The sequence below is a fragment of the Apaloderma vittatum genome, unplaced genomic scaffold (assembly GCF_000703405.1).
Source record: "Apaloderma vittatum isolate BGI_N311 unplaced genomic scaffold, ASM70340v1 scaffold7443, whole genome shotgun sequence".
NCBI lineage: Eukaryota > Metazoa > Chordata > Aves > Trogoniformes > Trogonidae > Apaloderma > Apaloderma vittatum.
The window spans coordinates 2,171-25,584 of record NW_009707447.1 but is presented as its reverse complement, the minus strand read 5'-3'; the positions used below and the strand labels follow the sequence as shown (position 1 = coordinate 25,584).

General features: G+C 45.7%; 1 protein-coding gene across 1 annotated transcript; it reads right to left on the bottom strand.

The window, feature by feature from the left end:
- Positions 1 to 1,193: 1,193 nt before the first annotated feature.
- On the bottom strand, positions 1,194 to 22,745 carry LOC104269465 (unconventional myosin-VIIa-like; the record flags this gene model as incomplete). The annotated part of the gene is made up of 20 exons (XM_009866195.1): positions 1,194 to 1,254; positions 1,574 to 1,739; positions 2,728 to 2,817; positions 4,758 to 4,957; positions 5,320 to 5,385; positions 11,394 to 11,513; positions 11,792 to 11,857; positions 12,177 to 12,223; positions 12,553 to 12,664; positions 13,702 to 13,815; positions 14,141 to 14,206; positions 14,382 to 14,468; positions 14,907 to 15,007; positions 15,421 to 15,537; positions 16,728 to 16,836; positions 18,063 to 18,191; positions 18,450 to 18,552; positions 18,888 to 19,044; positions 19,503 to 19,605; positions 22,643 to 22,745. Coding segments are annotated over 20 exons (2,117 nt in total), but the record flags the coding sequence as incomplete, so codon positions are not given.
- Between the last annotated feature and the right edge of the window lie 669 nt (positions 22,746 to 23,414).

Genomic DNA, 23,414 nt, shown 5'->3' with positions numbered 1-23,414 from the left:
AGCCCTTCCTGGCCCACCCCATATACTCCTATAAGCCACTCAGTATATTACAGTCTAAGTCACCAGTTGTGTTTCCAGCTGCTAAGACCTTGTTTAAAGTCCTCACAGACTGTTGCCTTTTCTTATATTCTCAGCCCTGCCTTTGGCTCATTGTCTCTGCTACCCACCAGGGCTCTCTGCCCAGCACCCACTTCTGATCCATGCCTCTCTCCACAACATTAAGCACTGACCACTGTAGCATGCAGATATGCTTTCTGATAGTACTCGTCCTTCCAGCCCCAGGGCCTCTAACAAACTGTGAGCTCCCTCCAGCAGCCTTGTTACTGTACTGCAAGCATACTGTTGCTGGGATCCTAACATTATGCTGAATTGTCCCATTTTTCTTTGTCTCTTTGCAGTCCTGAAACAGAAGCAGGCTACTGCTCTGTTGTTTCTGCTCTATTTCTAGGTAGTTGGTGGCCAAGAAAGGTTGAGCAGAAAGGGAAGAGTCCCTTTGCTCCTTTGTTTTTCTGAGGAAGCTGCTATTGCTATCTGCACTCCTGTGTGCTGTCTCTTCTTACCGTGTCACTGGGGTTCTACACCGTCAACGCTGAGAGCTCGACTGCAGCTCCGTACCGAGGTGTTCAAGGGAGTGGAAGAGAACTGCAGTGAGAAGCAGAGAGACAGTATTAGGGCAGCAGTGACTGCCACACTGGCCACCCCACAGCCCCTTCTATTGCAGAATTTTTTTGGACACCTGGGCAAGGGTCTCCCAGGGTCTCCCCCAGGCTGGCACTTCTAGTGAACACAGTCTTGATCTCAAGACCATCAGATAAAATCTGTGACCCAGAAGCTAAGAAAGTGCTACTTGTGGAAGCCTCCTCTCTCCTGCCCCTGGGTAGGGCAGCTCCATGTATCGCAGAGTGGCCATGGGTGGCAAGGCTTGGCAGAGGATATGTCCCAGCTCACCTGCTGGATTTCCTGTATTGCCAGGCGTATGGAAGAGTGGAGGCGAGGGAAGGCTCGTTGGTTGTCTTTCTCCTTGACTGAGCTTCCCGTTGTCTTACTCTTGTCCAGGCTCTCTTGGTTTTGGCAATTCTTGCTCCTTCTGAACCACACGCTTCTGAGAACCGCGGCTGTTCCTGACTGAGGAGCAGCTTTTCTGGTGGAAGGCCTGGAGTGGCAGGGTTGCTCCTCTGGAGTGATCTCCCCACCGGCTGTTGGCAGGCTCAGTGTGAGGCACTCCAGATCTTTGTAATCCAAACACTCACTTTTCTGCAGAAGAGAAGAGTGGATTCAGCAGTGGCCAGCAGATCTTCCACACACCCTAATCAGCATAATGAACAGGAATACCCAGCTGTGCCCACTTCTGACATTGAGGGGTCATCCACCTGCCAGGGCCTCTCCCCCAGCCCTCCCTAGTGTGCATCTAGTAGTGTTTCTCAGTGCACGCAGAAGAGACCATGCTGCTTGGCCAGAATGGATCACCCCAAGCAGCAACACAAAAAAAGAGATGCTGCCAGAGTGACTCTGTCCACTCAGAGCACAGTCCACACTCCATCCCCTTTTCCGTCTGCAGATCCTCGACATTCACCTGCCCACAGGGAACAGTCAGTTTCTCCATGAAAGGCTGGATGCCCACAGTCTGGTGATAGCGAACCAGTTCGGTAAGTGAGGCGTGAGCCCGGTCTTCTCCCAGGATGACATAGCGTGCGTTGGGCTGCATCTGGATCATATAGTGTCTGCAGCGGCCTTCACCTCTGGGAAGACGGACAGACAGAAATAGTCAAATCATGGGGCTGCAACATCTCTCAAGGACCCAGTCATTGCTTTCTGTACTTGTTGTCTCAAGAGGCCAGATGCGATCTGAAACGAATTTCACAAAGATGACGGAGATGTGCTACACTGGAGCGTCCCACACCATGCTAATAAATGCTGAAGGAGCAGTTATATCCCCAAAGCCAGTGACAAGAGAACCCCAGCATCTGGATTCAAACCCCAACAGACTGTATTGGCTCCCACGCCTGTAGTCAACATTTAAACTCTGTCCTGCCCTGTGCCTGAGGCTGTACAAACACCATGTCGTTGTAGTATTCTGACTGCTTCTCCTCAGATCCTCCTTCTAGATTCATCTCCTCTGCTTCAGTCAATGCTTCTTCCAACCTGGTTTGCCCACGCAGCCATACAGCATGGCCTAAGCACGACCTCTGCCCTTGGAGCCACAGCACCCCACACACAAACACATTTAGGTCTTGGGAAGAGACAGACTCCACAGTGTCCTGACTGATACTACAAACTGTCTGAGGCACCCACAACAGCAGAGACTGAGCATCATCCTCACTGGACTCCTCTAGCCATGCATAGCTCAGTTTCACAGAATCATAGAATTGTTTAGGTTGCAAAGACCTTTGATATCATCAAGTCCAACCATTAATAGGGCAATGCCTGGTCCATCACTAAATCATATCCCTAAGCACCACATCTACGTGTTTTTTAAATACTTTTGGGGAAGGTAACTCCACTAGTTTCCTGGGCAGCCTGCTCCAATGCTTCACCTTTTGGTGAAGAAACTTTTCCTAATACCCAATCTAAACCTCCGCTGGCACAACTCGAACCCATTTGCTCTTGTCCTATTGCATGTCACTTGGGAGAAGAGACCAACTCCCACCTCACTACAACCCCCTTTCAGGTAGTACTAGAGAGTGGTAAGGTCTTCTCTGAGCCTTCTATGCAAGGTTCATTACTTACCGGTATGTCAGGGTGTAGCCTGGTCGGCTCTGGCTGATTCGAATAAGGAAGCAACCCAAAGGCTTGTCAATCAGCAAGTTTTCAGCTTCCCTGGAAGCAGGAAAGAGTTTTTCAGCAGACAGTGAGCATCTGTCTGTGTGCAGGGATTCCTATCCTATACCACATGCTCCATGGTAGTGCTCCAAGTCCACAGGGAGAAGGCCAACATCTGCCCCACGTGTTCCTAGCTAGAGGTTCCCACACTTGGGCTTGCTGGTGCAGGGAGGCATTAACAGACTCTGGAGGCATAACACTGGCCCAAAAACTCTCCAAGCAGAGCTGCTCCAAACCTGCTCCTGTGGTCTGACTAACACAATAGCAACAGCTACCTTCCTGCACAGAACACTTTATAAAGCACGTTGAGGTGATGAGGCTGTGCAAATACGCATTTCTTACACTCCAGGGTTGATGGAAGAAGTCAGGATGCTGTGGGGTAGTGGTGCTTTGCACAAGGAAAGCCCAGCACCTTGGAAAAGCACCAAATTGGATTACATCCGTCCAGCTCTCTAAACTTCCTGCTGGAAGGAAGCTTTCCTTCTCTGCTCAACAGACAAAGCAAGTTTTGTGCTTGTCATGTGCCTTGCTCCAGGATAAAGGTGACTTCAAATCACGAGTGCAGTCTGGGATTGCTCTGTCTGCTGTTACATGAGGCTGAGCTTACACTGCTGTACGGAGATTTGAATCCAGCAACAGAAAGCACTACTTCAAAAATTTCTAATCTTCAGTGTCTTTGGGAAGGATCTGCTATGCCTTTCATTGTGAGGTGCTCATGGCTAGCCTATATTTGAGTTCAGATACTTTTGTCCTGCAGATGCTGGTGCCTCTCCTATGTCCTTGGATCTGTGGCCAAAAGCATTAATGCAGGTGGAGGTCTTACTAATCATCTTAATAAAAAAAAAAAAAAAAAAAAGCAGCTACCAGGGAGTTGTCACCTATTGTAGTGTCCTTTACTAAGCTAACATGTTGTATAATGTCTCTGAGTAATGTTCACACTGATAAAACTGACAAAATCCAGGAACAGGCATGGCTGGCAGCAGTGCCCACACACAAGTCCCACTAAATAAGGGGCACTGGCAGTTAGCACACAGCATTATAGATTAATCTGGACATAAGGGAGACTACAGCCAGAAATTCTGATGTCTACCTTTAAATGTCACTATCGTGCTCCTTTTTGATCACTGACACAATCATCGTTTCTCCATTCATCACTCTACTTGGAAAGCAGTGCTTCACTCAGTCAAGAGAGAGAAGTGGGAAGCATACCCACTAGCAAAATTTCAAGCATTTAAAGAAAGCTTTTCCTCCAAAAGCTTGAGAGTTCACAGTCTTTTAAACAACTGTACAAGACAGTAAGGCTTTGTGGATGTCTCTCCCAGCCTAAAGGCTATTCTACACCTAATCCTTAGATGGGCAGAGGTATCAACAAAAACCCTCTTCCCGTATCTGTGGGCTTTGGGGGAATCTTGCTATCATGCACTCACTAAAGCCTCTCTTCATACTTTTTAAAATAAATGTACACTGAATTCTGTATTCTCTTACTGTGAACTAAGGTCTCTTCCTGACTGAAATGGAGAGATAAGAGAACAGTCATAATGCATCAGACCAAAAATCTGCTTTCATTTCATATTGTGTCTCCGCAAACTGGCCACAACAGGGTAAAAGCATGTGTGTGTTTCCTCTTCAAGTACTTTCCAAGCCTTCCTTCCCTGCACAGGATCTGTATTTATGAATCCCACAGTGGACTTATTTCCTAAGAGTTTCCACAGTCTTTTACTGAGACCCACATAACACTACAGCATTTGCATTCTGCGACAGGGAGCTCCAAGCTTCCCCTAAGAGTTTGAAGCTCACAGCATAAAAGTGAAAGGTTATGCAGGTCATTCCCATTCCTTAAGGAGGCAAATCCAAGCTATGCAGTCCTCCTAAGTACAGAGCAGCTTCTGCCTTCCTACGACAGCCCAAACTGTGGCCACTGTGTCCAGCGTACTCACCTCCGACTGATCATCCCATGCAGCCAGCTTGGAAAGGCCCCATCATCCTGCATGACCTTCTGGGCCTGCGTCTCTTTGAACCAGCGGAGAGTTGCTCCTCTCTTGAGTTTCTGCATTTTTGCATTTTCACCAGTGTGTTCCTCTGTCCCCAGAACAGGGCGAGGCGCAGAAGGGTCCAAGAAGTTATCGAAAGGTGTGGACTGAAAGTTGGAGAGAGGAGGGAAAGCAGCCATGAAAGGCAGGGACCTTTGAAGGGATCGCTTTAGCAGTGATCTCATTCCTGAGACCCTTAAGACAAGTTGCAAACTATCAAATGTTGCTTTCAGTTCCTCAAAGGTCCTGACCATGCTTTTTAACTAACCACAGCAGGAAAGGACTTTTTCACTTCTCATAACAAGAATGACAATGTTCTCTTGGGACATATGCAGGAGAATATGTGCATGCAGAAGTTAGAAGGAGTAGGAAACCAGCACACATGGCTAAAGAGTCCCAAGCAGACCCAGTATCACTACCTCTGTCAGCTTGCTGCGTGGTCGTGGCACTGGTGGCTGTGGAGGTTTACCAGGAGGATGGGGACAGGGCTGAGGGCGCCTCTTCCGTGGCATGGGGACTGGATGGGAGTTTCTTTCTGCAACAAGAAGAAAGTAGATGAAATTTAGCATCCAAGATCCACGAGATCCATTCTTCACATGCCCAGAATAGGGACAGGTTCTGCTGCACGGCCTATGTGAGAAAGACATAGTGTGGCATCCTTTCAGCACAGCCAGCCAAATGACCTTCACCACGCTGTTTCTGCTCTCCACAGAGAAAGCCACGCTTTCAAATTGCAGAAATGTTGGCACCTCTCTGTCCGCTGCACCAATGGAGACACCAGCCCCAGCAAAGCTGAGGGTAGGCCATCATCACCTGGATCTTACTGCACCTCAAGGTCACCATTGCACAAGTGGCCATGCACGGGGGCAGTGGAATCAACTCACTCTGGGCCTCTGCTTCCACTGCCAGCTGCCGGCTTCTTTCTCTCTTTGCCTCCTCCTGTAGTGCCTGTGCCCGAGCTCTCAACTCAGCCACCATTTTTAGGAAAGTCTTCCTGCATCTGAATCCCCTGAAAACTGTTTAGAAAAAAAGCTGTGGTTAGAAAAAAAGTAATGCCGTTCATACCTTTGTCACACCCTTGAGGAAACACTGGGTGATATTTCTTCACGCAGTGCAAAGCCTTCAACACCTGAATCACATTAGCAAAGAGCAATGCAAACTCTACTCAAAACCACAAGAGAATTGCCTTCTACTCTCTAAGCTGCCAGAACATTGATTTTAAAAAAATGAAGTTACAGCTCTCATTTCTAATGCTGAATACCTGTTGTGGTTTAACCACAGCTGGCAATTAGGCACCATGCAGCTGCTCACTCACTCCTTCCCTCTGCCCAAGGGGGTGGGGAGGAGAGTTGAAAAAAAGGTAAAACTCACGAGTTAAGAATAGTTTAATAACTAAAATAACATAAAATAAAAATAAAAGATAATTATAATGATTATAATTGTAATGAAAATCAATATAGCAAAAAGAGAGAGAGAAATAAAACCCAGGAAATGACAAGTGATGCACAATGCAGTTTCTCCCCACTCACTGAGTGATGCCCTAGCAGTGATCTGTCCTGCCCTGCCAACTCCCCCCAGGTTAGATACTGAGCACGACACTCCACGGTATGGAATATCCCTTTGGCTAGTTCAGGTCAGCTCTCCTGGCCATGCTCCCTCTCAGCTTCTTGTGCACCTGCTCGCTGGCAGAGCATAGGAAACTGAAAAATCCTCAACTTAGGGCAAGTGCCACTTAGCAACAACTAAACAGTCAGTGTATTATCAACATTATTCTCACAGTAAATCCAAAACACAGCACTGTACAACTACTAGGAAGAGAATTAACTCTATCTCATCCCAAACCAGGACAATATCTAAAAAACAAAGTCTCACAGAAAGTCCTCTCTTAACCACCTATCTTCCTGGTGCCTTTTAGGCACTGTGAAGAAGACAGGATTTGCTGCAGGATTTGCAGCCCATAGGGAAACCTTTCCCATCAACATCCATCACAGGGTTCATCAGGAGCATCACAGACATTGCATTATCTTGCCTACTCTACTAGGTACTAAAGCACATGAACTGAAAGTCTCATTCTCTCATTTTCCACTACCCACACATCTTCCCCATGGATGAGAACAAGACATAACATGTGACAGTGTGATGTTTGTTATACTGTGTGGTGCATAGCTGAAAGCAGCTCCGATGCTTCAGCAGTGCGACAACCCATGTAGAAGAGAAGTACAACAGAGAGTGACCAGGCAGGGTGACAGCCTCTGCCTCCTCCTCCTGGCTGTACAGTCCTCACAGAACCCGTGCAGAGAGACGTGACAAACTGTGCACAGCGCCAGCTCTGGAGAGACAGGCTGCCAGAGCAGATCCTACCTGGAATGAAAATGAAAAAAAAACCCACACCAAAACAAAATTTCCGCCTCTTCTCTGAAAGTAGGGATGAGATCTGCTTCACTGATCTTTTCCTGCTCCTCAGTTCAACATCACTCATAAACAAGCCCTTGCTCCAGAAGACAGCTGGCCAGATCTCGGGATGCAGCCAAATCATATGCTTGGCTGGCTCAGCTCAGTTCTGCACACACGCCTTCCCTTGGCAAGGCTCATGCTGTCTGATGGCTCTCCCCGACTGAGGATGAGCACTGAGGAGGTGGGCTTCTGCAGTAAGCACTCTGACTCCACGGGGCCTTGACATGGAAACGGCACCTGGCCCGCCTTTTTGTCATCTGCAAAGGTGCAACAGTGGAGCAGGGACTGGATAAAAGCCTTTCCTTGCCTTGATCTGAGATCAGAGTTCAGGGACCCTCCTGCCCCAGTGCTCACCTTTCTGTATGACAACTGCTGCTTTTTCCAGTTGCTCCACATACTTTGCCAGCTGTTCCTGGTGCCAATATTTAAAGAACAGTCGTGACTTTCTGTGAAGTTGGGAAAAGAAAGAAGCCATGAGAAACACTATTTGTCTAAACTTGCACCCAGCAGCCTTTGGAGAGGCCTTTCCTACAGCCATAAAGTTTTCCCCAAAGAGAACCAGATAACAGTCCCTGCAGTTCAGGCCACCCATTACAGCAACATGATCCACACCTACCCACATATCCAGCCTGTCAGCTCTATACTTCGCAGTATCTCCAAGCAGCTGAAAGAGAGGAAAAAAGTGAAATAAACCATTTTCTACCCAAGCTAAACACCATGCAGCCAGTGGTTTAGGTGCATAAAGGGGAATACAGTGCCTCAATGATTCTGCATTATACTCTCTGTCTTCTGTCATCTGATCACATTCAGTAAATGACTGTCAATCTGTAGTGTTCCTTGAGGTACCGCTAGGATCTGGAGCATCAGCAGAGGGGTTCCCAGAGGCAGATCTCCTTCAAATCCCTAGGAGGCAATTCTGCAGAGCCTATTTTATTCTCAGAACTGTTCTTCCTCATTTCATTTCCAAGCTCTTTGGAGCACACAGATTGCTTACAGCAAGACTTCCGGGAGAAAGCCTGTTTTCCAATTCCAGTTTCATTTTGCAGACTCTAGCAATAAAACTTGGGTCACTCAGAAAGATTTATCAGCACTTGGAACTGAAAGTAATACTGTAGCTGCACCATGCAGCCAGCTTCCTAGGTCTGCCTGCAAATCCAGGCTGTGAAACCACATTGACACTTCTTGCTAATATTTCACAAAGCAAAGCTGAAGTGTTTTTCCTTCTATCTCAGCCAACTTCCATTGTGCCAGAATTTATATCCAAGGTAATTGTTTTCTCAGAAGCATTGTACGATTTTTGTATCTGAAAACACGGCATGCCTGTCTACCATCACCTTTCTCTCATCCATGAGATTCTCTCTTGACTTGGATCTCAACTGGTTTTGCAATTCTTATCAATTCAATATCACCAGTAACTTCACAGAAGCTCTGCGAAGGCTCGAGGAGCAACTGTCAGGAGAAAACTCCTCCAGGAGAACATTCAAATCCTTTTCTTAGAAGGTAAAAAAAAATAAAATTCTGCTGGCTGGGTGTCCTACATGTTTCATTCTCATTATTAATCACAACCAATCATAGCAAGTGCAAAAGAAGAGGTGGGGAATTGCTGCCCTATGATACTGAGTTCAGTGGATACCCTTCACCATTATTGTGCCTCCCTAAACTTTCCTGCCCTGAGAGACTGCTATGATGGATGGAATCCACGATCCTGAACTTAATGCACTTTTCCTCTACATAGATCATTAGCTTGTGATCAATATGATGCAAATAGTATGGAATAAGGGGTAGAATGTCCTGGGTTTAGCTAAAAACCCAGTCCTGTTTAGTGATTTTTACTTTCCAGTTTAGTCTCTTCTAAAAGTCTGCACGTTCTGAGGCCGGCAGCATGTTTTTGCAGACAGTGTGTGCTACTGGCAGTGATAACACCTGATGTTCACAGTTACTGCCTGGCACTGGGATGCAGACAGGCTCTTGCTGATACTTATTCCTACAGTGACCAAGGCCAGTGCTGGCTCTTGTGTGCCACGCTGGGGGTGCTGGGTAGTAAGAGGGGTCACAAGGAAGTAAAATGTTGCACCTCCGGGGGATAATAGGCAGGACAGGTGACCAATGAGAGTATTCCATCCCATATACGTCATATTTAGTATAAATTGAGTGATCACGAGAGTTTCGTCCCTTTTTCCTGCACTGGCCAGTGTCCAGGGAGGACTCCATCTGACCTCCTGCTTTTGATCCGGATCCTGAGTTCCCAAATCCTGTATCCAGCTCCCCGCCGCCGCCGCCAGCCCCCCGCCGCCGCCGCTGAGCCTGGGGCTGCCCCAGGGCCTCCTGCTCTGCAGCATCAGTGGGGATTGATAGCGGGGGAGGGAGTCGGGTTTGATACTGGGCTACTATCTACAGTTGTATGTAGTTCTTTACTTTTATCATTCCACTATTATTTCTATTATTGTTTCATTAAAGCTTTTCTAGTTTTTTTTCTTCTCTAACCCGAAAGTCTCTCTGCTTCATTCCCTTTTCCTTCCCATTTGGGGAAGGAAGAGGGGGTTAGAGAGCATCTGTCCGTGTTAGTAGCCGGCCCAGCCCTAACCTGCGACAATTACTCAGTTCTCATTCCACAGGATAGCACGGCTTTATGAACAGAATTGCTACACAGTAATCCAGGAAAAGATTTCATTTGTTGTTGTACCAAATGCTTTTTAAATATTGTCTTTGTCTGGGAATTTGTTCCCTGTTAAGACCAAATCCCATCCTCACTTTGGTCCTTTTACTCAGTTTGCTATGTTACCCTGAGAGCAAAAGTCTCTGAAGAACAAACTGGACTGCACATAATAAAGGCATCCTACCTTTCTTTTGTGAGTGAAACATCTGGTTTAACTAGAAGAATTCCGTATCTGTGAAAAACAAACAAATACAGCAAGGTAAGAGGCACATCTTTGATGTGCTGAGCAGATCCATGTCACTCTCAGAGCAAACAACAATAAATCACTGTCTTTCCCACTCAGCCTCCCACAGCAAACAACCCCATGATCTCAGCCATGTGAACTTTAAAAATGCTGTTTCACTTCTTGCCCATCTCTGGTTACCAGGGTCACTTCCCTAACAATATCTAGCAAGGACCATTCAGAGGTTTTAACAAACCTTTCAGCAAATTCCTCAAATGAGGGTCTCCAAGAGAAACCATCTCTTCGGATACGGATTGTCTCCAGCAGCCCATTGTACCGGAGCTGAGGCAGCACCACAAAGATTGGTTCGAGAAACAAAAAGAAACAGGTCATTAATGACATGAGCTTGTTCCCCTGCAGCCAAAAATGCCTTCATTCAGCCTTAAAATCCTCTAGTTCAGAATGAAAAAGTTTCCTTGTGAAAATGTTTCCTTGGTTAAAGTCTGAATTTACCACATCTTGTAACTCTGATGATTAAGCACTCTCAGTTAGAAGTTGGAAACCATAAAAAAACATGACCGAAATAACTTCACCTTCCAGCCATGGGTACTGCTTTGCATCTGTCCCTTAGAGGACAGCATTTTACTTCCAAATCTGGACAAAAAAAGTACTCTGAGGCATGGATGAACTTCCCTCTTAATCCTATCCTTTCTTATACACATTAAGCAGGCCACAGAATTTTCTGAACTCTTCTAATCATTTCCAGTATTCTTTAAAACATCTGGATATAAGACCTGACACAATATCCAAAGACAGTTTTATCAGCACATTTCAGCTCTTATGAAAGTGAATCCATCCTGGCTCCTATACAGAGTTGCCCTGGCTGATGGGTGAGCACAGTCTAACTCCGGGAAGCACTATTTTTTCTGGAGTACTCTCTATACCAGTCCCCATCCAGGAGATGCAAAGATGAATCCTAGTGCCTGACAAGCAGATCTCACTGCATTCATGAAAAACAAATGGGAGGGAACTAATATTGCAAAACCTGGACCTAGCAGTCCATGTTACAAAACCAAGTACCCAGAACTTTTGCATGCATAAAAAGTGTGCCTACATGTTCTGTTGCTATCTCCACAGCCTTTTTGGGGGGGGTTGCTCTTCCTGCTGAGACGTGGCAGAAGTACCTGTAAAGGACATGATTTTTCCTCACCTGCTGTAGGACCACCTGGCTGTCCACCACACCTGGCTCCTTCTGGCTGTTGGGCTTTATACAGCGCACGAAGTGAGGGTTGGCAGAGTACATCCTCTCCATGAGCACCATCAGGGAATGCTGGCGAGGGCAGAGCAAGATCAACAATCCAGCAAGCCAAAGCCCTGTCAGAGCCCAGCATGCAAGATCCTGCAGCGAGAACTGTTTTCCCACCCCACAGCAACTCCCAAGGCTCTGAAAATTATCAGGTCATTTCCACCATAACCAGCTGTGCCTGTCACCCAGAAAAATCCTTGTCTACATGCTGGATGCTTTAACTATGGTTAGCAGCCTGGAAGCTCTCACTAAAACACCACTACACTCATCTCAAGGGGCACTGCAGGGCAGCAATACTTTACCCGGAACTGCGCTCCAGCAGATTGTTTTCGTGTGCTGTTGAACTTGTCGTCTGCTGTTGGTATGACCTAAAAACCAGACCCAAACTAAAGATCACCGCTGGTAGAAGTGTTTGATGGCCATCGAAAGGGCTCCAGTGGAAGGCAGGTGGCAAAAAGGAGAGAGAAAGGATATTAGGGAAGGGAAGACAAGTTAAACATATCAACAGGAGCAAGTAGAAAATCCATTAAAAAACAGATGAGAAATTGTTGCAAGCAGGTTACTGTCTGCATTTGTTTTAAACCAATTTCTGCTCACTTTCATTTTCAGACAGTTACTCAAATAATAAATATCAGGTTCTATTGGCATAGAAGCTGATATTTTTCAATTGGACCTGAAGTGAAATACCTTGGCTTTCACATGAGGCATCAGTGTCCCTGTCCTGGAGATAGTAGCTGGAAGAAGAGAGACAGTAGTTAATTTTGTACTTTTACTCACAATTAACCACTTCTAAGCATTCAAACCTCACATCACACACAAGTCTCCTTAAAAATACTGAATCACAGACAGGGTGTTAGGTTTCACTATGTGGAAATACAAGGAAAGAGCTAATAAAAGAGAGAAAAAAATGAAAATGTATGAAGCGGGCAATACTATTTTCTGCCACTGGGAAGACAAGGCAATCAGGTTATTGAATGACCTTGAATGACCTTCAGAAGAAACACCATCAATGGGCATCTAACAATGCAGAAAGAAGCACAGATAGCTTAGCAGAGGGACTTGCCTGTGAACAGCACACTGAGCAAGGGGGTGATGCTGTTGATGAAGAGCCCGCGGACGTTGGCTGGCAAGGTGTCTCTGTTCTTCTCTAGAAAGCCCCCAGCAGTATATTGCACCTAGGGGAAAGGGCAGCAAGTTGCTAAGGCTGGCAGTGCTCACGGGCTTCCCAGGGATGTCACTTCCACAGCTTGCCAGGAGCAACTCTTGAACTGAACGAATGCTGTCTTGCATGTGAATTCTGCAAGTGCACATGCACCCCAGTCAGATGCAAATCCTGAGGAACAAAATCCCAGGGATGGCACCCACAAATTAGAACCACAGGAGTGCAGCACAACACTGAGACATCCTACTGTACTTGTTCTCCTTTCCTTGATTATAAAGTTCCATTTACTTTTGGTTTATGCTTCACTCTTTTACTTGTTCTCCTCCTTTTCCCTCTGAATAGGCTTCCACTCTGTTGTCATATAACCCCTCATTTCTCTTTCTTCTTTCCTTTCTTGTCTCTAGCCTGACACTCTTCTTTCTATGTTAGGTGTTAATTATTGTAATAAAGAGTGGCCCAGGTAATAACTTACACAACAGTGGTGACATTAGACTCCTCCAAAAATTATCTCCAGTCAACTCAACGTATTTGGGCCAATGCTTTCAAAATTGGTGGCAGTAAGGTTACATGCAGTGGTTCTAAACTTCAAGCTGCTTAGATACCACTGAATGTATAACTAAGTGCCTCCACCTGGCTTCTCTCACTGTGTTCCTCAGTGTTTGCAATAAAACAATGATTGCTATGCTCTGGAACCCAATAGGTAAAGGTCACTCCACTGTCCTTTGGTGCTGCAGAGCAGATGCAGGGCTTTTATTTTATAATGAACTATTTTAAGACTAGAACTCCAACAGACAGATGATGAGTATAGCAGATTCTTCTAACAACCTATGCTTCCCAGAGGCAGCCTCATTTTCCTCAGAGGTCCTCTCTTCCTATACCTTCTACAGAAAACCCAGAGAATTCTAAGAGACAGCTCCCTGGGCACATCACTTCTATTATTATCATCATCAGACCACACACTCCTCAACATCAAAGCTTTATTTGTCAAGGAACGCATTTGCCCTCTCCTATCTATGTTACACCATCATTGTTTCTGTAAGCAGTACGTACTTTCCCAGCATAGTGAATGATGCTGAAGCCCAAGACACAGCCTCGGCCTTGCTGGAAGTGCAAATTCCCCTTGAAGCTGCTGTTTAGTTTATCCACAAATGTCTTATCAGTTGCCTGTAAGAAAGTAGAATTCATAATCAAACAATAAGGCACAGACCTAACCAGGACACATGGAAGCAAAGTGCTGGAACAAAGTGCTGGAAGTGGCTTGGCTATGCGATGGTTTCATATCATACTGCCTCTCTAACTCTCCAGAGTGACGCCAATATCATTAGACTGTCCTTGATCTGTCTGTCCTGACTCATCAGTCACACATGGAATGCTTCTGTTCATGCTGTTCTTTAAAGTCGCAATTCAAAATAAAAGCTCCTTCTGCAGCCTAGATATCTACTATTACATTCCCCCACACTATTTTTTCTGTCTCCTGCCTCATGCATACCTGAGGGAACGCACTCTGCTCATCCAGAAGAGACAGGAGCCCAAGTGGCTTAGCCAGTAGCAGATTCTGAAGGAAAAAGAGACACATTACACCTATCTAAAGCAGTAGAAGGCATCCACTCTCACCTACATCACACTTCAAGAGGTTTTTTTCCAGGTGCATCTCCTCCCCATGACAGAAAGAGCAAGACCCCTCTCTTGGCTGGATGTAGCAATTCTCTTCTGTCAGTCATCTCACTCACCAGAATAGGTTCATTATTTTTGAATGTGATAGTCTCCCAAGGCAGCTCTTCCTCCTTATAGGCAGCTTGCTCCAGCTGGAAAATGTGCTGAAACAGAGAAAAAAATAAAAAGAGGTTGGAGTATCCCTGAACATCTTCCTTTCCACCTTGAACAGAGAACAGAGGTGTGGCTCTTTCACCCACGGCATCAGAGGCCCAAGATGAAACTGCTGGTCTGCACGCTCCTCCATAAGCCTGTCACTCACTGATGCCCGTGGATAAAGCAGGAGCACTTTTCAGAGTGCATATATCCCTGCTTTGCCAACTTTGGTCATTGCTTGACACTTCCACTCCTTTCTTCCCTGCCTCAGCGGCTCCCCTGCCACAGCAAAGAAGGTAGCTGCTCTCCACCGTGCTTCACTAATTACCAATTCTGTCCCTCCAGGCAACAGACCTGTTTTTCCCAAAGCTGTCCTTTTTATGCCAGGCAGATCAGTGCTCTGCTGTCTCTGCCACTCAAGGTGAGATAATCCACAGCAGACTTACATGGTTGAAGAAGTGCTGCAGCTGTTCATTGGCCAAGTTTATGCAAAGCTGTTCGAAACGATTCACTGCAAAGTTTTCAAACCCAAATATATCCAAGATACCTGAAAGAGGAAAGATGAGAACCTCAAGGAGCCTGCAGACCATCACTGCAGATAGCTGCATACCCCAATGCACAACTAAATATCCCATCACCCAGCCCTTGTGACACAGGAAAACCCCATCAACTCTTCCCTAACTCCCCTTGGAGAGCTACTGAGGAGAAGCCTCCTATCACCTCTGGCTCCTCTGCAAAGCCAGAGTATCCCGGAACTACAGCCCCACAGTTGCTTCCGAACAAGTGCTGGCCAAGACCCTGTAGACTTCAGGCTGCTGACTAGTATCTCCAACATGATCATGTCTTTGCAAGGGAACCCTGCACACAATCTCTGCAAAAACGCATATTGCACCTTTCCTTCGCTGCAGTGAAGGGATGCACAGTTGGGGACAGAGGAGGAGCAAGGCAGGTAGAACTCACCTATCTCCCTCAATTCCACCTCAGGATCCACGTTCTCGGCCAGCAGCTCATTGATCTTGCAAACGATCCAGTCAAATACTCGGCTGTACGCTACCTTTGCAATGGAGTCCCGAGCATCTGTACAGAGAGAACAACAGCAGCTTGCTGAAGGGCTCCAAGGAGGGCAGGGAACACAGCACACAAGCTGGCTCAAAACATTCACCACTAGCAACAATGGTTAGTGGTTTATGAAGCTATTTTAAAGTTGAGATGAACATCAGATATCTGTTTGATGGTACATGCCCTCTGCACGCTCACTCAGAACTCTTTCATTGCAAAATCTTCACTGTCTTTCTACAAGATCAGATATGGCATACTAGGGCAGTTATGAGAACATCTAAAATAAAAAAAAAAGTAACTTCTGAAAAAGTACAGCCACTTTTAAGAATACTCAGACACTTGTCTTCCCCATCTGTACGTCTACTGAGTATAGAACCCTTCACTGCTAAACCAAGCAAGAGGCTTCAAGCTGTACTTGGAAAATTCAATGGTTTGGTTCCTCCTAGCCCACAGCTGCCAAGTTTTTAAATGCTGTGGGCAAGAGAAGAATGCAATTGATGGAAAACTTGCTGACATTCTAAGAAAGAGACCAAATCAACAATAAAATACTGTCTAGAGAGATGCATGAGAAGACATTTGGGAAACAGATCTAGCTAATTCCCCATTTTCAGTTTTTTTTTCTTTCACATATTTTAGGCAGTAATCCTGAAATTTATGATCTTTAAATTTACTTTTTAAAACTCTTATTTTAACCTACTCTTATTTTGCAGATTATTTTGGATTATTTTCTCTTCTTATTGAAGGGGAAAACACCACCTAGTGCTTGCTACTTTAATATACTTCCTTTTCATCTCCCTCCTTCCCTGATACCTTGCCCTCGCATTGACTCTTTTAAGTTATTTCACCACCTACTATTTAGAGCTCTGCACAATGCCAGCACTCTGCAACAGGAGCCTTCTCCCTTTTTGTACAAATACCTAGTTTCCTTCTAGGCTGGACAGAGGGAGAAAGCAAGGCCAGTTCCTTGGTTTCTCACTTAATCTCTGCACTATCCTGGAGATCAAACAAAAGCAGCATTCATGGTCCTGTGTGTCAGTAAGAGACTAAACAGATAAACATTGATATACTTGCCTCTGTGTGAGAGGAATGAAGGGGCACAAACAGACATCTTTGTTCCTAACAAGCTGCATGTGTTGTGGGGACACCCTTGCCTCAAATATGGGTCAGTCTTTCTGGCTAGCACATCTGCAGTTCATTATGTTTCTTACCTTCTGCCTGCTGCTGGGTGTGAAAACGCTGAATCTGCTCACCTCGGGTCACCGACATTGTACAAATCAGGCATTTTAATAGTTCATCTTCTTGGACTCCGAACTGACCCTGGGAGAGAGGAAATGGATTGAGACAGTCAATAGTAAACCTTTACTCTACTTATGGCAATTGTATCTCCTTGCATCCGTGTAACACACAGTGTAATGGGGTCATGATTCAGAGCAAGGCCCTTGAGCGCCACTGTAAGATAAGTATTGCTGTTAAAAACTCGCAGGACTGGAGTCAGATGTGTGTTCCGAGATCTGCATTATCTCTGCAGTGAGCAAGCTCATTCTTGCGCTCTCTCTGAACCACTTTATGTTTTGCTTTCCCAGTGCTGCCACCTCTCACCCTCTCTGGGCACCACGCCAGTCCCTGCTGAGTGCTTTAATGACTTATGGAACAGCACCACACGGAGGTGACTGTGCAGGTGTTGAGATGTCTGAGCTTCAGCAGAACCCGAACCCACAAGAGACAGGAAACAAAGGAACTCAAAACACCACTGAACCCCTCAGTGATTACTCTAGCAGGAATTTCCCTCCCGTGGGCACAAAACAAGAAGCAAACTTCAAGAAGTAAGACAACAAGAAGTTGGCTGCTGAACAGATACAGCTGGTTGTTTCAGGTATGGTGTAGGAGAAAAACAGGCAGAGAGATCAGAATTAAATAAAAGAACAGTGGGGCTAGGATTTCAAATTTCAAATATGTTATGTTTTTTTTGTTCTGTGCTGTTAACAAAGTAGAATAACATATTCATCCCACATAATAAAAAATGAGAAAGTCCTGGGGAGTATGTACTTCTTAATCTGTGATAATTTCATGTGAAATAATAGAAAGTTTAATTTTGGATAACCAGGAAAAGCTGATAGCAGTTTAGGAGGTTACCTTGGACAAGATCTGTTGAAAATACAGAACTAGTGTTCAAATACTGCACATGTGAATTGCGCTAAGGCATCATCACATTTAGTAACACATAACATGTAATTTTAAAAAGCTTGTATTGTATGAAGTCAACATAGCACATGATATCATCATAGGCAAGACAACGGTTCCAGACACACAAGAAATAGAAGCTGGGAAGTGTCTCTTTGGGAAGGAACAGCAGTGAACACAACTGAGGTCATGAGGTCACACCATGCATTTCTGGAAAAAAATCCTTGTTTTTCAGGAGCATTCTCGCTCTGACGCAGAAATGTCCTCTGCCATCTCTGGCAGAAGCAGCTCCTGCAGTCACACAGCCAGCAGGAACCAGTATCATACCCCTAAGATTTCTGTCAGTTCTTCCTATGACTCACCGCTGCAGCCTTCAGCCATCCCTGGGAGGCTTCACGCACTTTTACTGAACCATTGGTCTCCTCAGACTCAAAGGTCACATTGCCCAGAGACAACACACCAGCCAAGATAGCCTGCATGTCCACTTGCTCCTAAAACACAAAAGAAAGGTGGCTGAAAACCTATCAGCACGCAACAGGACAGAGGCCCCAAAAATTCGAGAGGTGAGGGAAAGGAACTGGCAGCCTGTGAGAAGACTCTACACAAAGTCTGACAGATTCAGGCGTTTTGAAAGCAGCTTGGAAAATCCAGAGAGGAGAGAAACAGGACTGAGCCTCAAAATAGGAGCGAGATAGAAATCCTGTTCCTGCAGTGAGCACAGATGGAAAGCAAATGTCCCCAAAACTGACCTGTTCTTGGAAGCCCACCATGTCAAGGGCATTGCACACCTCTTGGTATTTGCGTTTCCAGCGCTGAGCTACATCCTGTGTACCAAATCGTCCACTTATGTACCTGAGAAAGTGTATATCCCACATAAAACCATCACACACTCAGCACAGCAAGTCAGTCCTATCCCAAAGGAACAAAGTAGATCAGCAGCAGTAGAGACACAAAAGAGAAAGAAACTTTTCCAAGGTAATTCAGCAGAGACTCCAGACCTCCCAGCTTCCATGGTGACCCAGAAGATCTCTTCGTGCAGCTCTATTCCGACCCCATTCGAGTTTCCATTTATTCGTTTACCCATACCAGGATCCACAGAGCCAGAGAGCAGAGGCATAGGCTTCATTATGCTGCTTTCCCTTCCACCCCTATCATGAAGACTAAACTAGGGTCTGCCTTCGAAATACCTGTAGAGTGTAGGATCCAACAGTCCATACATCTCCTTTTCCTCTGAAGACAGTCCAGCAAACATGTAGTAGAAGATATGGAAATTCCTCTCCCCAGTATCTTGTTGCACTACCCGTGACTTCTCTAACAGGTACTCACTCAGCTTTGCACCTTGCACTGTACACAAGAAGGTGACAGGATAAACTTTGCACTTCAACTTTGAAGCTGTCCTGCATCTTTTATTTGGTGATAGGAATATAGAACTGTCTAAAATTACTTTCTCGTGTGCTGCACCCTCTAAGCTGCCCAGCACCTGAGAAATGTGCTTCTCCGTGCTTCCCACTATCTCTGAGATGCCTGCTTACCTCCTTCAGCAGCAACCAAGGCTTCTGGCACCATAGAGTATTACCGATACTTCCCCTGCACTGTCACCCCCTTTTCCTTCCTGTACTCACACACCGCCCAAGCCCAGGCCTTACACTACCGCTGTAGTTGCCGTAAGATTTTACTGAATTGCACACCCTTCCCACAGGGAGTCAGGTGTCAAAATTTAACACTCCGCAAGTTCTGGCTACTCAGTCCACTCCCTCCAGTGCTAAACCATCCCCCACAGTAGTAACCGCCCTTGACTTTACCTGTATTTTTCTGGAAACGCAGCTGTATGTATTTTCCGAAGCGGCTGCTGTTGTCATTCATCACAGTCTGGGCATTGCCAAAAGCTTCAAGCAAAGGATTTACCTAAAACAAGTGAGCAACCAGAACAAGTATTCTTCAATTAAGTGTTCCAGTCCAGTTTACTTGGAAAAGTTTAACTTCAGCATTCAGCTGGAATATGAAGCACTCCACGAGTATGCAAGAGCATATTCAGTTATCATGCCCTGGATAAAAAAAATGAATGAAGGAAACATAACAAAGACTAACTAGCATCAGATTACTGAAGATAACTTACCATCAAACTGATCTGATCTCAGTAAGACAAGGTTGGTGTAACAGATTTCCACAACGAATCTAATATGGCTATCTAACACCACTAGATAATTTGCCTGCTATACTACGTCACAGTAGATACCTTACAGCAGCCTTCCAGTACTGCAAGGGGGCCTGCCAGAAAGCTGGAGAGGGACTTTTTACAAAGACATGAAGCAAGAGGACAAGAGGTAATGGTTCTAAAATGAAAGAAGGTAGATTTAGATTAGAAATGAGAAAGAAATGCTTCACTGTGAGGGTGGTGAGATACTGGCACAGGTTGCCCAGAGAAGCTGTGGATGTCCCCTCCCTGGAAGTGTTCAAGGCCAGGTTGGACAAAGCTTTTTGAGCAACCTGGTCTAGTGGGAGGTGTCCCAGCCCATGGCAAGGTGGTTGGAACTAGATGGTCTTTAATGTCCTTTCCAAACCAAGCCACTCTGTGTTTCTATGACTCCGTAACAATAAACGAGGTAAACATGGCATTCAGTAAAAGTAAGCATGGTAACTCAGCTACTCAAATTTGTAGACAGCATAAGGCTCAGGACAGTTAATTATAAAGAATCTAAAAGAACAATCAGACCAGCTTGGTAAACTGGATGAGAACAAAGTGAAATGACAATTTTTTTTCTATATTTGAGCAAAGAACACTTGCTCACTGGAAGAAAGATGCCTTAGGGTACATGCTGGGCAGCCCGCTGAATACAGCTTACAGCAAGGCACTGTAATGCCAAAAGAGCAAACTCAGTCCTTGAATATGTCTACAGGAACCAGATAAGATGACTACTTCTTTACCATCACCTCTGGGCTTTCCAAGGGCAGTTTACCTGGACTGAAGTGAACTTTTTTTCCAGCGGAGGAATTGCAGGCTGGGTCCAGGCCCTACGCTGAGAAAACACAGCCATCCTCCTTCCTGAACCTGCTCAGGTCAGAAGCAACTTGGCAGGGCGGCCCATGCCACCTCTAAGCAGAAGTACAGGTATATCAATGCCATGTTCCCACACCAAAGCACAGGCATTCACCTCAGAAAGATACCACACCGAAATAATAAACCACTCCAGAGCCCGAAGCATGGCACAGGACATTGGGTCTTCATGGCAAGGTTCTGGTAGCGACAAGGCTACGGGGTGGCTTCTGTGAGACGTCAGATACTTCCCCCATGTCTGAGAGAGCAAGTGCCAGATGGCTCCAAGATGGACCTATCACTGGCCAAGGTCAAGCCTACCAGCGATGGCAGTAGTGCCTCTGTGATAATGTACATCAGAAGGAAAACACTGCTGCACAACAACAGCCAGGAAAGAGGAGTGAGAGCATGTGAGAGACACAACTGCACAGACACCAAGGTCAGTGAAGAAGGAAGGGGAGGAGGCACATCATGTACCAGAACAAAAGTTTCCCTGCAGCCTGTGGTGAAGACCACGGAGCGGCAGGCTGTGCCCCTGCAGCCCATGGAGGTCTACAATGGAGCAGATGTTCACCTGCAGCCCGTGGAGGACCCCATACTGGAGCAGATGGGTGCCTGAAGGAGGTTGTGACCACGTGGGAAGTGCAGGCTGGAGCAGGCTCCTGGCAGGACCAGTGGACCCATGGAGAGAGGAGCCCACACTGGAGCAGGTTTGCTGGCAGGACTTGTGACCCCATGGAAGGGACACATGCTGGAGCAGTTCATGAAGAACTGAAGCCTATGGGATAGACTCAAGTGAGGGAAGTTTGGGATTGTCTCGTATGGGAGAGACCTACAATGGAGCAGGGGAAAAGTGTGAGAAGTCCTTCCCCTGAGTCAGTGTATCATGAGATGACCACAAGCCCCATTCCCCATCTCCCTGTGCCACTGGTGGAAGGAAGTAGAGAAAATCAGGAGTAAAGTTAAGCCCAGGAAGAAGGGATGGGTGGGGAAAAGGTGGTTTTAAGATTTAGTTTATATTTCTCATTGTCCTACTCTGATTTAATTTGTAATAAATATATCTCTTCCCCCAAGTTGAGTCTATTTTGCCTTTGATGACAATTGCTGAGTGATCTCTCCCTGTTCTTAAGCCAAGAGACTTTCACTATATTTTCTTTCCCCCGCCCACTTGAGGAGGGGGAGAACGACAGAGGAGATTTGGTGGAGACCAGGGGTCCAGCCAAAGTTAACCCACCACACAGAGAAAGACGTCTCTGCCTCTGCAAGAAATCTGAAAACACAGACTTTGAAATGAAGTAGCCCAAGAACACACTCTGCTTAATCTATCACATGGAAGGTTAAAGTTTGATTTACTCAAAAAACACCATAGCTCCTTGGGGAGCAATTCAAATGGAAATACTTCAGACCAAAGAGACAAGTATCTTTCAAAATCACCTAGCAAAGCCATATGAAAATATTAAAGCTGAAGTTACGACAGTTAGCAGGTATGTGCCTGGCAGTAAATAGAAGTAGTCAACGAAAGGTGACTGAAAGCTGTGTGGATTCTCCATCCCCAAGTACCATTATATCAAGACTTAATTTTTCTAATAAAAGTCCTTCTTTCACCTCAAAGAGGAAATTATTTGGAAAAATGCTCCTAATCCTGTGTCACAGAGAACATGATAAATGACTGCAATAGTTTTCTATCATTTAAGATATCACTACATTCCTAGCAAACAGAATTGCTGACCTACCAACACTACTAATTTGTGGTCAGCTATTTTGCCATCCTTACCCACTATTTTCTTATGTCTTGTGTTTTGTTCCCTGACTTCCAGTGCTGATTCACCAGCAGGCCTGAGCCTAACACAAGCTGTCTTGCAGCAGTGTTGCTTCTGCATCTTTAGGTACCATCCTGTCAGGACCTACCTGAAGGATCTGCTGCTCCAGCTGTGAGTTGCCTTTGCATAAGTTCATTATATGCTGCAACAATAGCTTTGTACTCTCGGTTTTTCCAGCACCGCTCTCTCCACTGCCAAGAAAAAGCAAAGAAAATTACAGCAGCCGTAAAGTACAGCTGTACTGCCCTTTATGCCATAGTGCCTCACCATCTTGAGAGTCATCTCCTGTACAAGAGCTTCACAACTTTTTCAGCTAAACTGCATGTGCGAGTACAAACTCACAACACAGGTTTACACAGTGGGTCCCATGAGGTCCAGATCCCTCCCCAAGGGAATTTTTCCCCATCTATAAGGGAGTATGGATATACAACATGCTGTCACTTCCAGATGGGGTACACCAGATAGACCATTTTCAATGCTTCTTAAAAAAAAATAAAATACATAACTTCTGGAAAACAACTTCCTTCAAAAGTGATCTGATACACTGATTCCCTGACATGTGCTGGAGTCATAGAAGCATAGAACCATAGAATATCAGGTCAAAGGGACTTCAAGGATCATCTGGTTGAACCTCTCTTGGCAAAAGCACTGTATGAACAAGATGGCCTAGCACAGCTTCCTCTTTCTTCAAAGAGATTTGCCCCACCTATTTCATATCCACAACTGAGTACTCATCTTGAGATGCTGCAGCAATCCCAGATCTCGGGTGCTTTACACACATTTATCAGCTGGCTGAGAAAATGGGCACATCACTGCAGAGCTGCCTGCAAACCCAAGGCGGCAGCTGTGCACGTCACTCT